This window comes from Pelodiscus sinensis, unplaced genomic scaffold, assembly GCF_049634645.1.
Source record: "Pelodiscus sinensis isolate JC-2024 unplaced genomic scaffold, ASM4963464v1 ctg48, whole genome shotgun sequence".
Lineage (NCBI taxonomy): Eukaryota > Metazoa > Chordata > Testudines > Trionychidae > Pelodiscus > Pelodiscus sinensis.
The window spans coordinates 678238-692692 of NW_027466011.1; the positions used below are offsets into that span (position 1 = coordinate 678238).

At 49.4% G+C, this 14455-nt stretch overlaps 1 protein-coding gene across 8 annotated transcripts in view; it reads left to right on the plus strand.

Annotated features, from left to right (window-relative positions):
- The window catches only part of LOC106731983 (uncharacterized), a 35753-nt gene extending 21648 nt beyond the window's left edge, over positions 1 to 14105 (plus strand). For 4 of the 8 annotated variants that reach the window (XM_075918167.1, XM_075918164.1, XM_075918172.1 and 1 more), the window contains exons 2-5: positions 3867 to 3954; positions 5186 to 5312; positions 5854 to 5967; positions 9511 to 14105. In XM_075918167.1, the coding sequence (XP_075774282.1) occupies positions 3931 to 3954; positions 5186 to 5312; positions 5854 to 5967; positions 9511 to 11498 (2253 nt within the window). In that variant the 5' untranslated portion in view covers positions 3867 to 3930 and the 3' untranslated portion in view covers positions 11499 to 14105. The remainder of the gene's footprint in view (positions 1 to 3866; positions 3955 to 5185; positions 5313 to 5853; positions 5968 to 9510) is intronic. The other 4 variants (XM_075918170.1, XM_075918171.1, XM_075918166.1 and 1 more) reach the window with 3 other exon arrangements.
- Positions 14106 to 14455: the final 350 nt, after the last annotated feature.

Genomic DNA, 14455 nt, shown 5'->3' on the forward strand with positions numbered 1-14455 from the left:
CAGTGCAGCTGGCTGGTCTGTACAGTGTTTAATAATCTGTAGCATCATTAGAGCTGGGCCCTTTGCTCCCCACCTGTTCTCCAGTAGGGTGGTTGCTTTTAATGCCAGTGTCTATTTCTGCTGCACTGGTGTCTCTGCTCATGATAGTAGAGCCCTGCAGATCTTTGAGCTTCGTCGTCAGTTGGTGCTGCCTCCTCCTTTGTGCTCTGGGAGCCCAGGCTGAGTGGCTGCTGCTCCCCCAGTGGGGGTCTCTGCCAGGGTGAGACCTTCAGTAAAGTCCCTCTGTGCCTAGCCTAGGCGGGGCCATTCCCTGATGCCTTGCACTGGCTCTATGGGGTAGCCCCCAGTATTCAGCTGACTATTGGAAAGGGCTGGGGCCACGCAGAAAAGCGGCTCTGTGTAAAGGACATTCTCCGGGGACTGCTGGTGAGTTTGTAGCAGAAGGGAGGGGGTTCCCCATGTGTCTGTGGGTCCCAGAACTGCTGCCCTCAGGGGCACAAGCTCAGTAGAGAGCAATTGCCCATGGGAGCAGGACAGTCACCAGTTCCCACAGGGCGAGTGGAGAGGGAAGGAGACAGAAAGGGGAATGGTGAGACCAAAAGGGGCAACAGGATCAATAAGTGGGGAGGGAGGATCCCAGTTCCTAGCCCTGCCCAAGTCCATTCGCTGCATCACCCTGGGCAGTCTGACTCTGCTGGGAACAAGGCGAGGAGCTGGCCCAGGAAAAGCTGGGTCCTGTCCCTCCTCGTCCCATCGCTGCTGGGGGGACGCTCAGCCCTTGGGAACAATGTCAGGGGGCTCCCCGAAAGTAGCTCCTTTGATTCCCTCTTTTCTAGTCTGTCAGAGTATTTGTAGCGGCATATTGTATTTAAAGTGAATTTAGTAATATGGGTTTACACCACCATGGGTTCGAACATCCACTCTTCTGCTTGCTCCAGATTCACAGTCTGTAGGAATACACAAAGACTAAGGGCAGGGCCACACAGAGATTCACAAGTACAACTTCTCATCTGTTTTACAAGTTGTATTACAATTATCATTATGGATAGAAAGCCTCTGGCACGTAGAAATGCCGTATAGACCTACTATGCATGAGGTATAAAGATCGTTACGTATCCATCCCCTTAGATAGGGTTATAGTCTGTTTGGTCTCTCCTGGGCTGAACAGCAGTGGAGGGATGGTTCCTGCTGGAGTTTTGCTGTAGGAAATGCAATTTTCCTAATCTGGGCACCCTCTTTTTGTAGTGTGATTCTGACTTTACCTGCATTCAGTGCATGGTCATGGGTGTGTCACCCTTCCTGGTTCTTATTACGCAATGTCCCCACAAACACAAGAGACCTCAGTTTGTATTGGTCAGAGAGGGTCTCTGTTCCCATTAGCACTGATGCACAATTTGTATTCTGTGGATAAGACGCTTGCGGGAAACAGATGTCCCATTACAGCACTTGGATGATGATCTTCTGCCTAATTTTTTACGCTATTACTGGCTGATAAATCTTTCATTGTACTCTTGTGGCAGCAGGTCCTTCTTTGATGACTTACTCATGTGAGCATTTCCTAGCTCCATGGCCTAATATGGCTAAACTAAACTCTTAGGATATGTCTACACTACAATGTTAATTCGAACTAACTTAGTTCGAATTAGTTAATTCGAACTAAGCTAATTCGAACTAACGGATCCAGACTAAAAAACTAGTTTGAATTAGCATTTTGCTAATTCGAACTAGCATGTCCACATTAAGTGGACCCTGAACCGGGGTTAAGGATGGCCGGAAGCAGTGCCGGCAGGGCATCAGAGGAGGACTTAGAGCGTGGAGATGCTGTCTCAGGCTAGCCGAGGGCTGTGCTTAAAGGGTCCCGACCCCCACCCTGGACAGACAGTTCTCAGGGGTGCCCCGCTTGCAAAGCAGTCCTGGCTTGGATTGCCCAGACTACCCACACTGGGCACATCACACCACTCGGCCATCAGCCCGGCTGCACTTGCCGCAGGCTGCCATCTGGGGAGAGGGGGCAATTGGGGGGCTGCAGGAGAGCTTCCAGCCCCAGAAGCCCACAGAGCCAGCCCAGTCCTCCCCATTGGGGGCTCGTGTCCCATTCCTCCCTCACCTCCCTCCACTTATCCTTCCCTAGCCCCTCTTCTTGATGTACAAAATAAAGATAACATGTCTTCCAAAATGGAATCTGTCTTTATTGAACAAAACTGGGGGAGACTGGGAAAAGGAGGTGGGAGAGGGGAAGAGAGAGGCTAGGAGAGGGGAGGGCAACTAAAATGATCAGGGGTTGGGAACAGGTCCCATATGAAGAGAGGCTAAAGAGACTGGGACTTTTCAGCTTAGAAAAGAGGAGATGGAGGGGGGACAGGATAGAGGTCTCTAAAAGCAGGAGTTGGGTAGAGAGGGTGCATACAGAAAAGTTCTTCATTAGTTCCCATAAAGAAGGACTAGAGGACACCAAAGGAAAGGATTGGGTAGCAGGCTTCAAAGTAGTAACAGAAAGTTGTTCTTCACAAAAGCAAAGAGTCAACCTGTGGAACTCCTTGCTGCAGGAGGCTGTGAAGGCTAGAATTAGAACAGAGTTTAAAGGGAAGTGAGATCAAGTCATGGAGGTTGGGTCCATGGAGTGGTATTAGCCAGGGGGTAGGAGAGGTGTCCCTGCCCAAGGTTTGTGGAAGGCTGGAGAGGGATGGCACGAGACAAATGGCTTGGTCACTGTCTTCGGTCCATCCCCTCCAGGGTCCCTAGGGTTGGCCGCTGTCGGCAGACAGGCTACTGGGCTAGATGGACCTTTGGTCTGACCCAGGATGGCCATTGTAAGCTCAGGGCTCAGGGTCGGGGGTCTCAGTGGACCACCTTGATTCTCTTGCACACCTGCTCCTGGGTGGCCAGGCTGGCAGCTCTCCTGCCCTAGACGGCCACTTTCCTGTGCCTAGTGCGGAGATCGTGGACGAGGTCCATGATGTCTGCACTAGCCCAGGCGGGTGCCCGCCTCTTGCGGTCCAGGGCAAGCTCCCGGGAGCCGCCAGCCTGGTCCCGGGAAGAGGGGGAGGGCTGGGTGGCAGCGGGTGGCTGGCTAGATCCGTGTCAGGTGCAGGGTCTGCTGGCTGGGTGCTGGCAGGCTTGCACCTGGCACAGGCACCGTAGCCAGCCCGTGCCCCTTTAAGGGGTCCGGGGCCGGGAGGGGGGCAGACGAGTTTCCCTGGTGTTGGCCAGAGTGGCCACCAGGGAAACCTGGGAAGGGCTAGCCTCCCACTAGTTTGAATTAAGGGGCTACACACCCCTTAATTCGAACTAGCTAGTTCGAACTAGGGTTAATCCTCGTAAAATGAGGTTTACCTAGTTCAAACTAAGCGCTCCGCTAGTTCGAATTAAGTTCGAACTAGCGGAGCGCTAGTGTAGCGCCTATGAAAGTTAGTTCGAACTAACTCTGTAGTGTAGACATACCCTTACAGACTTCAACCTGTAGGCCTTGATTTCAGTTTTGCTTACTTTGATACCTAATGCATAATTATCCCTTCTTTACATTCCAGGCAATCTTGCACTTTTATAATCCTAGTTTCACTCTATTCAGCATACAGTGTTTATATATGACATCACCTGTTAATTAATCATATGATCTCACAATAAATGACCAAAATACTAAAACAATTGGCTGCAGGACTCTGTCCCTGGAAAGGTTGAAAAATACCCCCATGGGGTAGCCCAGAGAGGAGGGAGACAGGTCTACGTTGGGATCAAGTGACTGAGGGTTTTTCCAGCATGGCAAAGTCCAGTGGCTGGCTGGCTGGCTGGCTGCTTGGGGACTCGAGGTGTGAAATGGACTCAAGCCCCTTCTACAACTTCTCTTATCACCTCTTTCACCCCAACAGGCTGAGGAATTACGTCCACATTTCACCTCAGGTCGTCCCATCTTCCAGGGCACAAGCAAGGGAAATGGCTGTGATGGAGCCAAGTCAGGTAGGGGGTTTTCAGGGAGCTGCGGGCCAGTGTTCCCTCCATTTCTTATGTCCATGTGCAGAATGAATTTTGTAATGTGCACTAATATGGAGATGATGAAACAAAATGTGTGACACATGACCTCCAAATTAGTGCACATAACCACATCCATTCTGCACGAGGACGATCCATGGTGGGAGTTGGGCCAAGGGGTTCAGCATGTGGGAGGGGACTCAGGGTTGGGGGGTTGAGGACACTGGCTGGGGGGTGCAGGCTCTGGGGTGGGGCTGAGCATTTGGAGTGCATGAGGGGGCTCCAGGCTGGGGCCAAGGGGTTTGGAGTGTGGGAGTGGGTTCAGGGCAGGAGGCTGGGTGAGCGCGCAAGGACTGGGTGTTAGTTAGGGTGCAGGAGGGGCTTCAGGGTTGGGGTATGGGGTCAAGGAGAGAGCTAGGGTGGTGGAGCAGGTTAAGAGCTGGAGCTCTGGGTTGGAGTGTGGGGTGTGGGAAAGAGTTAGGAACTTAGGGTGTGGGAGGGAGCTCAGGACCAAGGCGGAGGGTTGGCGTGCAGGGCATTTACCTGGGGCAGCTCCCATTTGGTGGTGGCGGGGACACAGGTGGTTCCCTGCAGGTCTTTGGCCATGAATCCCAGCCAGTGTGAGCTGTGGGGGCAGAGCCCCCACTGGAGAGCAGCGCAGGGATGTGGCTCCAGTCAGGGCAGGGAAGGAACAGCAGTGTGTGGCACCCCCTAGGGCTGGCCCAGAACACAGGGGCTTTGTGGGCTGCAGCCCAAGGCCCCGGACTAAGGGCATTGGTCTGGGGCCCTGAGCTGCAGCCCCGAACGTAGGAATGGGGAACCTTTTCGGGGTCCAGGGCCACTGACAAAGAGAGAATAAGTCAAGGGCCACACACAAGTGAAAAGCAAAAACAACCCCTCCTCCCCGACCTGGTCTCCAGGCGAGGAGAACAAAACTCCTCACAGGTGTGGCCCCCAGCTGAGAAGTTGCTCCCCAGACCCGGGGCCAGTAGATCTTGTGGGGACTTCCCAGAGATCTTCTTCCTGCATCAGCCTATGGCTGGCAGGTGTGTGGGAAAGGAGAAGAGCCTACCCTGTTCCCAACCATCTCCCACCTCCTGCAGTGTCGTGGCTGCTCTGAGCAGGGTGAGGTGGGATTCTGCTTCTCCGGCTTTCCTCCTCCATGACTAGTGGGGTTGCAGCTGAGGCAGCAGGCACTGAGTGGGGGCCCCTGTTTCAGATGCGGGTGACCTTCGAGGAGGTGGCTGTGTATTTCACTGCGGGGCAAGGGGCTCTGCTGGACCCTGCTCAGAGAGCTCTCTACAGGGACGTCATGCAGGAGAACTACGCGATGGTCACCTCACTGGGTAAGGATTCCTGTCCCCTTGGTTAGTAGAAGCCATAGGTTTGAATCTGGCCAGGTTCTCCCTGGTCAGTTGGATTAAGGCAGCGGATCCCAGATGCTAGTGTGAGAGAGACCTGCTTCTCCATACTCCCTCCGAGGGAGCACCTAATGGACGTGCTCAGTCATCCCCATCTCTCCAGCTTTCAAGGAGTCAGAGGCAGGGTATTGCCCTATATAGTATTTCTCCTTCATAGACCATTCGCCTGCAGTCTTGGGACTAGCTCCAGATGTGGAAAGGGCTGTAGGTTCTGCAGGTTTGGAAAGAGGCAGGAGTTTAACACCCAAGCTGTGTGTGTGGCAGCAAGTTCCCCAGAGCACTTCTACCCTGAGAACACCTAGTAAGGGTGTAACAATCCCCACCCCAGATATTTGCTGCTCCCAAGGGTTCTGAGTGACCACAGTCCCCTGGAGAGCCATGTTAAACTCTGGGAATATTCCTTGTGACCAATACTCTACCAATGCTCCATGCACCCTGACCTTGCCTCATTTTACCCCCTGCACAGGTTTTCCCATTCCCAAACCTTCCCTCATCACTCATCTGGAACGAGGGGAAGAGCCGTGGGTCCTGGATCGCCAGGTCATCGAGGAAATGGAGAGCTCAAGAGGTACCTGCACAGGTGAGGAGTTAGGGAAACTAGAGAGAAACATCTGTCGAGTGAAGGAAAAAACTGGGACTCCCAAAATGTGCTGTGAGCCAGAGCCCTCATGCTGCTCCATCTCACCCAGAACAGGGCTGCAGTCAGCAGGAGTCATAGCATCAAGGCAAAGATCAGTCACAGTTTCCCTCCCTGATTTCACTTCCCTGGGAGTGTGTGGGTGGGACGTGGAGGCAGAATCTAATGTTTCGATCGTCCCGACAGTGACTGTGTTGTGTTTTCTCTCTTTGGGGGAAAGCCGATTGGTGCGAAGATGCACGTAAATCGGAGGGAGACTTCTCTTAGAGGAGAATCCATTGATAGAGATTGTCTAAGCTGTAGTCAGAAAGAGAGGAGGGGAGAGGGCAAACGGTGGCCCAGAGCAGACAAACAACCTCATATAAAGGAATCCAATGCATCAGGGAAGGGCAGACAAATAAGCAGTGGCAAATTTTTAAAGTGCTTGTACACAAATGCTAGGAGTCTGACTAATAAGATGGGTGAACCAGAGTACCTCGTATTAAATGAGGAGATTGACATAATAGGCATCACTGAAACCTGGTGGAATGAGGAAAATCTGTGGGACACAACCATCCCGGGATATAAAATATATCGAAAGGATAGAGCAGGCCGGGTGGGTGGCGGAGTGGCACGGTATGTGAAAGATAATGTAGAATCAAATGAAATAAAAATATTAAATGAATCAACATGTTCAATAGAATCGCTATGGATAGAAATTCCATGCTCCAATAATAAGAAATTAGCAGTAGGATATATTACCGACCACCTGACCAGGACAGCGATACTGACATTGAAATGCTGAGGGAGATTAGAGAGGCTACCAAAATAGAGAACTCTATACTAATGGGGGATTTTAATTACCCCCATATTGACTGGATACATGTCACCTCAGGAAGAGAAGCGGAGATAAAATTTCTCAATGGCTTAAATGACTGCTTCTTGGAGCAGCTAGTGCAGGAACCCACAAGGGGAGAGGCAATTCTCGATTTAGTCCTGAGTGGAGCACAGGATCAGGTCCAGGAAATAACCGTTACCGGACCGCTTGGGAATAGTGACCATAATATGATGACATTCAACATTCCTGTGGTGGGAAGAACACCTCAGCAGTCCAGCACCCTGGCATTTAATTTAAAAAAGGGAAATTACACAAAAATGAGGAGGTTAGTTAAACAGAAATTAAAAGGCACAGTGACTAGAGCCAAATCCCTGAAAGCTGCATGGAAACTTTTTAAAGACACCATAATAGAGGCCCAACTTAAATGTATACCCCAAATTAAAAAACATAGCAAGAGACCTAAAAAAGAGTCACCGTGGCTTAACCACCATGTAAAAGAAGCAGTGAGGGACAAAAAGGTATCTTTTAAGAAGTGGAAGTCCAATCCTAGTGAGATAAATAGAAAGGAACATAAACACTGTCAAATCAAGTGTAAAAATGTAATAAGAAAAGCAAAAAACGATTTTGAGGAACAGCTAGCCAAAAACTCAAAAAGAAATAACAACATGTTTTTTTAAGTACATTAGAAGCAGGAAGCCTGCTAAAAAACCTGTGGGTCCCCTAGATGATCGAGCTATAAAAGGAGCAACCAAGGACAATAAAGCCATTGCGGAGAAACTAAATGATTTCTTTGCTTCGGTCTTCACGGCTGAGGACGTTGGGGAGATTCCTGAATCTGCACCGTCCTTTGTGGGTGATGAATCTGAGGAACTGTCCCTGATTGAAGTGTCATTAGAGGAGGTTTTGGAACAAATAGAAAAACTTAATGTTAACAAATCTCCGGGACCGGATGGCATTCATCCAAGGGTTCTAAAAGAACTCAAATGGGAAATTGCTGAGCTATTATCTGTGGTTTGTAACCTATCCTTTAAATCGGCTTCCGTACCTAATGACTGGAAGGTAGCCAACGTGACACCAATATTTAAAAAGGGCTCTAGAGGCGATCCTGGCAATTACAGACCGGTAAGTCTAACTTCAGTACCGGGCAAATTAGTCGAAACAATAGTGAAGAATAAAATTGTGAAGCATGTAGAAGAACATAATTTATTGGACAAAAGTCAACATGGTTTCTGTAAAGGGAAATCCTGTCTTACTAATCTATTAGAGTTCTTTGAAGGGGTTAACAAACATGCGGACAAGGGGGATCCAGTAGATATAGTATACTTGGATTTTCAGAAAGCCTTTGACAAGGTCCCTCACCAAAGGTTCTTGTGTAAATTACATGGCCATGGGATAAGAGGGAAGGTCCTTTCTTGGATTGAGAACTGGTTAAAAGACAGGAAACAAAGGGTAGGAATAAATGGTAAATTTTCAGATTGGAGAGGGGTAACTAGTGGTGTCCCCCAACGGTCAGTCCTGGGACCAATCCTTTTCAACTTATTCATAAATGATCTGGAGAAAGGGGTAAGCAGTGAGGTAGTAAAGTTTGCAGATGATACCAAACTGTTTAGGATAGTCAAGACAGAAGCAGACTGTGAGGGACTCCAAGAAGATCTCACCAAACTCAGTGATTGGGCAACAAAATGGCAAATGAAATTTAATGTGGATAAGTGTAAAGTAATGCACATCGGGAAAAATAACCCCAACTATACGTACAGTATGATGGGGGCTAATTTGGCTACGACAAATCAGGAAAGGGATCTTGGAGTTATCGTGGACAGTTCTCTGAAAACTTCCACGTGGTGTGCAGCGGTGGTCAAAAAGGCAAATAGGATGCTAGGAATTATTAGGAAAGGGATAGAAAATAAGACCCAGAATATCTTACTGCCCCTGTATAAAACTATGGTACGCCCACATCTTGAATACTGTGTACAGATGTGGTCTCCTCACCTCAAAAAAGATATTATGGCCTTGGAAAGGGTTCAGAAAAGGGCAACTAAAATGATTAGGGGTTTGGAACAGGTCCCATATGAGGAGAGGTTAATGCGACTGGGACTCTTCAGTTTAGTAAAGAGGAGACGGGGGGGGGGGGGTATGATAAAGGTCTATAAAATCATGAGTGGTGTGGAGAGGGCCGATAAAGAAAAGTTATTTATTAGTTCCCTAAATAGAAGAACTAGAGGACGCCAAATTAAATTAATGGGTAGCAGGTTTAAAACTAATAAATGAAAGTTCTTCTTCACACAGTGTATAGTCAACCTGTGGAACTCCTTGCCAGAGGAGGCTGTGAAGGCTAGGACTATAAAAGAGTTTAAAGAGAAGCTAGATAAATTCATGGAGGTTAGGTCCATAAAAGGCTATTAGCCAGGGGATAAAATGGTGTCCTTGGCCTCTGTTTGTCAGAGGCTGGAGAGGGATGGCAGGAGACAAATTGCTTGATCATTGTCTTCAGTCCACCCTCTCTGGGGCACCTGGTGCTGGCCACTGTCGGCAGACAGGATACTGGGCTAGATGGACCTTTGGTCTGACCCAGTACAGCTGTTCTTATGTGTTTTCTCTCTTTGTGATTCCCCATTCTGTCCTTTGCTGCTAGCACACTTAATGACTTCTGCCTGGATTCTGTCTCCCAGCAGGTGACAGGACAGTGAGTGAGAACAAGAAGGAGAATCAATGGCAGGAAGGTCTTAGGAAATTGGAACTACAGGGGATATTTTTGAGAAGAGCTGAAGCGGATTCTTCCCCAGGCTTGGAACAGGGAAATGCCTGGGTAGATCGGCACAAATCAGAGATGCAGCAGGGAAATTATCCCAGAAAGGAACTGGATGAATCTGTTCACCGTGGCAGAACATGCAAGGAACCCAAGGAAGCTACAATCCAGCAGACAAGTCCCAATCAAGAGAAACCCTACAAATGCCTTGACTGTGGAAAAAGCTTCAGTAGGAAGCCATGTCGTCTTATACACCAGAGGCTGCACATGGGAAAGCGACGCCATAAATGCCTTGAGTGTGCAAAAGTCTTCAGTGCACAATCTGCTCTTATTAGACATGAGAGAACTCACACTGGGGAGAAACCCTATAAATGCTTGGACTGTGGGAAAACATTCAGTCAGAAGTCAGACCTTATTAAACATAGGAGAATCCACACAGGAGAGAGACCATATAAATGCCTTGAGTGTGGAAAAAGTTTTATGGATAGTTCCTCTCTTATTCAGCATAAAAGAATCCACACAGGGGAGAGACCCCATAAATGTTTGGATTGTGGGAAAAGCTTCATTCAGAAGTCACAGTTTATTATACACCAGCGAGTGCACACAGGAGACAGACCCTTTATATGCCATGAGTGTGGGAAAAGTTTTATTCAAAAATCACAGCTTGTTACACATCAGCGAACCCACACAGGAGAGAGACCCTATAAATGCCTTGAGTGTGGGAAAAGTTTTATGCGAAGTTTATCTCTTAATCAACATAGGAGAATCCATACAGGAGAAAGACCCTATAAATGCCTTGAATGTGAAAAAAGTTTTATGGAACATTCATCCCTCACTAAACACAGGAGAATCCACACAGGAGAAAGACCCTATAAATGCCTGGAGTGTGGGAAAACCTTTATGGAATGTTCAGCCCTTACTAAACATAAGAGAATCCACACAGGAGAAAGACCCTATAAATGCCCTGAATGTGGGAAAACCTTTATGGAACGTTCCACCCTTACTAAACATAGGAGAATCCACACGAGAGAAAAATCCTATAAATGCCTTGAGTGTGGGAAAAGTTTTATGGAACATTCATCCCTTACTAAACATGGGAGAATCCACACAGGAGACATACCCTATAAATGCCTGGAGTGTGGGAAAAGCTTTCTGGAACATTCATCCCTTACTAAACATGAGAGAATTCATACAGGAGAAAGACCTTATAAATGTTTTGAGTGTGGGAAAGATTTCATTCATCGCTCACACCTTATTAAGCATCAGAAAATCCACAAAGATGATAACCCCTATAAATGCCTCGATTGTGGGAAAAGTTTCATTGACAGAACAAATTTTACTAATCATCAGAGAATCCACACAGGGGAGAGACCCCATAAATGCTTGGACTGTGGGAAAAGCTTCATTCAGAAGTCACACCTTACTAGTCATCAGAGAGTGCACGCAGGAGAGAGACCCTTTAAATCAGAGGTCTCAGACTCACGGCCTGTGGGCCATCAACAGCCCAAGCAGTTCCACAGTCCAGCCCCTGCATGGCTGCCAGCACGTGAGCCCCTGCAACCTTGGAGGGTTTGTGTCCGTACCCTTCCCTCCGCCTCAGCCCCTGCTCTGCCCCCACTCCTCTTCTTGCCACTGCTACACCCTCTCCCCCTGCCATTGCATCCTTTCCCTCAAGCGCCTTCTCCTAAGGCACAAGGCCTTGTGGATTACCAGGGGGCATGGAGCGGGGCAACAGCAGAGGTTGGGCCTCCCCATGTTCAATTTGTTGACAAGAGCCGTGATAAAGTGGAGCAACTGGGCTGGCCTGGAAGTTGGTGGCCAAGCAGAGAAAAGTCTGCCACAGTAAATGTGGGGGGGCTGGACCCCAACCCCTGCTACCAGTCCCAGCCTGCCCAGGACCCCACGGGCTAACCTGAGTATGTTCTGTACATAGGATGGTTGGGGTGGCCACGGCAGGCTCCCCAAAGCACAGCCTGGGACAGCTGCTCTAAACCATTCTATGGCCGAGATGGCTTTGCACACCCCTCCCCTGGGCTACAGGGATGTGCCAGTAACAGCACAGAGCTAGCCATCAGAAGCCCCTCTAGCCGTGCTGCACTGCTGGTGGTGGTGGCACCAGTCCCTGGAGGATTTTAAATCACCCAAATGGAGCAGGTAGGGCCAGGGGACCTGCTGGGGAGCAAGTGGAGATGCTCTCAGAGCCCTGCCAGAGGAGGGTACCTGCTTAGGATTAGGATTGCATGCGGGGTGGGGGGGGGGGGGGTGGAGTCCGTGTCTCAGGAAGGATTTGAGGACTGCTACTGGCCCTAAGTTAGATGTGAGTTGGAGACCCCTGCTTTAAATGCCTTACATTTGGGGAAAGTTTTCATGAGAGCTTGCAGCTGCTTAATGAGCCCCACCCAGAGGCTTAGGGCTGTGGCACAGAGAGCTTCTAGCGTTACCAGGTGGCTTCAAAAAATACCGGACACACTTGATCTCAGATGGGGGAGGAGGACCGGCCAGGAGGAGGGGGAAGGTCGGGGGCAGTGGGGCTGGCTGGGAGGAGGTGGTGCGGGAACCGGCCGGCGGGAAGCAGTGCTGGTGGGGGAGTTGGGCTGGCTGGGACGGGGTGTGTGAAACCGGACGGTGGGAAGCAGGGCTGGCGGGGGGGTCAAGAGCAGCGGGGCTGGCTGGGAGGAGGTGGTGCGGGAACCGGCCGGCGGGAAGCAGTGCTGGTGGGGGAGTTGGGCTGGCTGGGAGGGGGTGTGTGAAACCGGACGGTGGGAAGCAGGGCTGGCGGGGGGGTCAGGAGCAGCGGGGCTGGCTGGGAGGAGGTGGGGGGGGAACTGGCTGGCAGGAAACAGAGTTGGTGGGGGGAGTCGGGGGCAGTGGGGCTGGCTGGGGGAGATTGGGTGCGGGGGGGAGAACTGGTTGGCGGGAAGCAGGGCTGGCCGGGAGGGGGTTGGGGGGAGTGGGGCTGGCCGGGGGATGGAGCGGGGGGATAGAATTGGCCGGCGGAGAGCGGGACTGACCCCGGCGCACGCAGATCCCAGGGCTCTGCCCGTCTCTCTCACTGTCCCGGCAAAGCACGAGCGAGTCCGGCTCTGGAGATTCTCTCCTGCCCTGCGCCCCCCCCCCCCCCCTCGCATAGTTGCAGACTGCCTGGCTGGTAGACATGCTCACACAACATGAGCACGTCTACCAGCCAGGCCGTACGCAGCTACGTACTGATATTCCTAATAATACTAAAACTTACCTAGTTAGAAAATACCCGACATTTTATGTGTCCGGTATTTTCTCAATTTGTTTCCTGGACAGAACCCTCAAATACCGGACTGTCTGGTTCAAAACCGACACCTGGCAGCCCTAAGAGCTTCCTGACTGGGAAGGGACACGCCCTCAACAGCAGACACTCCCTGCTCCAGACAATGAGCTTGCAGGTAGGAAAGGAAACGCAAGGAGAAGGGCAAGACTAAGTACATGGCTGAGACAGGAGGAGAGTTTGCAGGTGCAGTCTCCCAGCTGAGAGGTTTGATTATAGCAGCTGGGTTTTCCTGCAGCTTCCTGTGAGGAAACTCAGCAATCTCCTCTAGCTTCCTGGGCTGATGGAGGGTGGGGGTAGATTGCATGGGGGAAATAGGGGAGTTTGTTTGGGGTATCTTAACTTACTCCCATCTGGGCTGCAGATAGCAAGAGTCAAACCTTGTCTGTCTCAGCCCAACAGCCCTAGCTGGGCTGCAGACAGGACTCTCCTGGCCTGGGACAGGCTGTATGGGGTGGTGCCAAAATTTCAGGTGTGTTAAAAGCTTTTAGGCTGCTTTTGAATACTGGAACAAAAGGCCTAGCTCATGACATTTGCATGATTACATTTCAAACGAAGTTTACATAGGTGTTAATGGATTACCATCAGAAAAGAAAGGATTCTTTTAGCATATTTTTTGTAGTGTTGTAAATTAATGCAAACTCTGATCTTAATGATTTTTTTTAAAAACCCTGTGTTAGGAGTTATTACATGTTACATTGTTAAAACTGGAAGAACTTTACCATGGCTCCTGTTTAATGTGTTTGGCCTTTCAGTTAGTTGGATTCTGGACAAATGCTCTGGGTCTTCTACTCTTTGAGTTAGTGATACACACAAAATGAAGGTTTCAAACAAGAACTTTCAACAGTTTTTATAGGTTTTTATTTCATTTGTGTAGTATGGATCCTAAACTTTCCCTAGTGAAAGTGCATAAGCCTGAGTGAAGAACGCCTTTTACTATTCTTTCCAATATCAGTAAATATTGTATTAATATTTTCCAGGAGAGCGTGACTATTTCTAGTTGACTCATATATTTGTTTAGCATCTGAAAGTTGTGCATATTTTTTATGCTTAATGGCCATGTCTTTGATTTATTTATATAGCTATTTGCAGTCTGTCCCATGTTGGTGTGTTTACTAGCTCGAGTTGTTAGGACAATAATACATGTACTCCAAGGGTAGTGTTAATTTTCTTTATTTGATTTCATATTAAACATCTTAAGCATTGTGCCTTGTTAATTGTCTCTTGTTTTAATATATTCTTCCGTACCTATGGACTGTTTAAAATACATATTTATACCTAGGTTTTTTGTTTGTACTGGGACATGCTGCACATCCACACAGAATCTCAATATAGGTGGTGCACATAAGAAATTTAAAACCACCCAAGGATGGAAAATGTTAGAGGGAACACTGCCCCCCACCACCTGTGGCTCGGAGCTCTGAGGATCTCCCACTGCCCTTGGCAGCCTAGAGCTGGGGGAGAGGCAGCTGTGTGTGATGACCCAGAACTCCCGGGGACTATCCATGGCATCTGGGTGACCCCCATGGCCTGAATTATCTAGATGCTAAAAAAAATGGGGAACAGA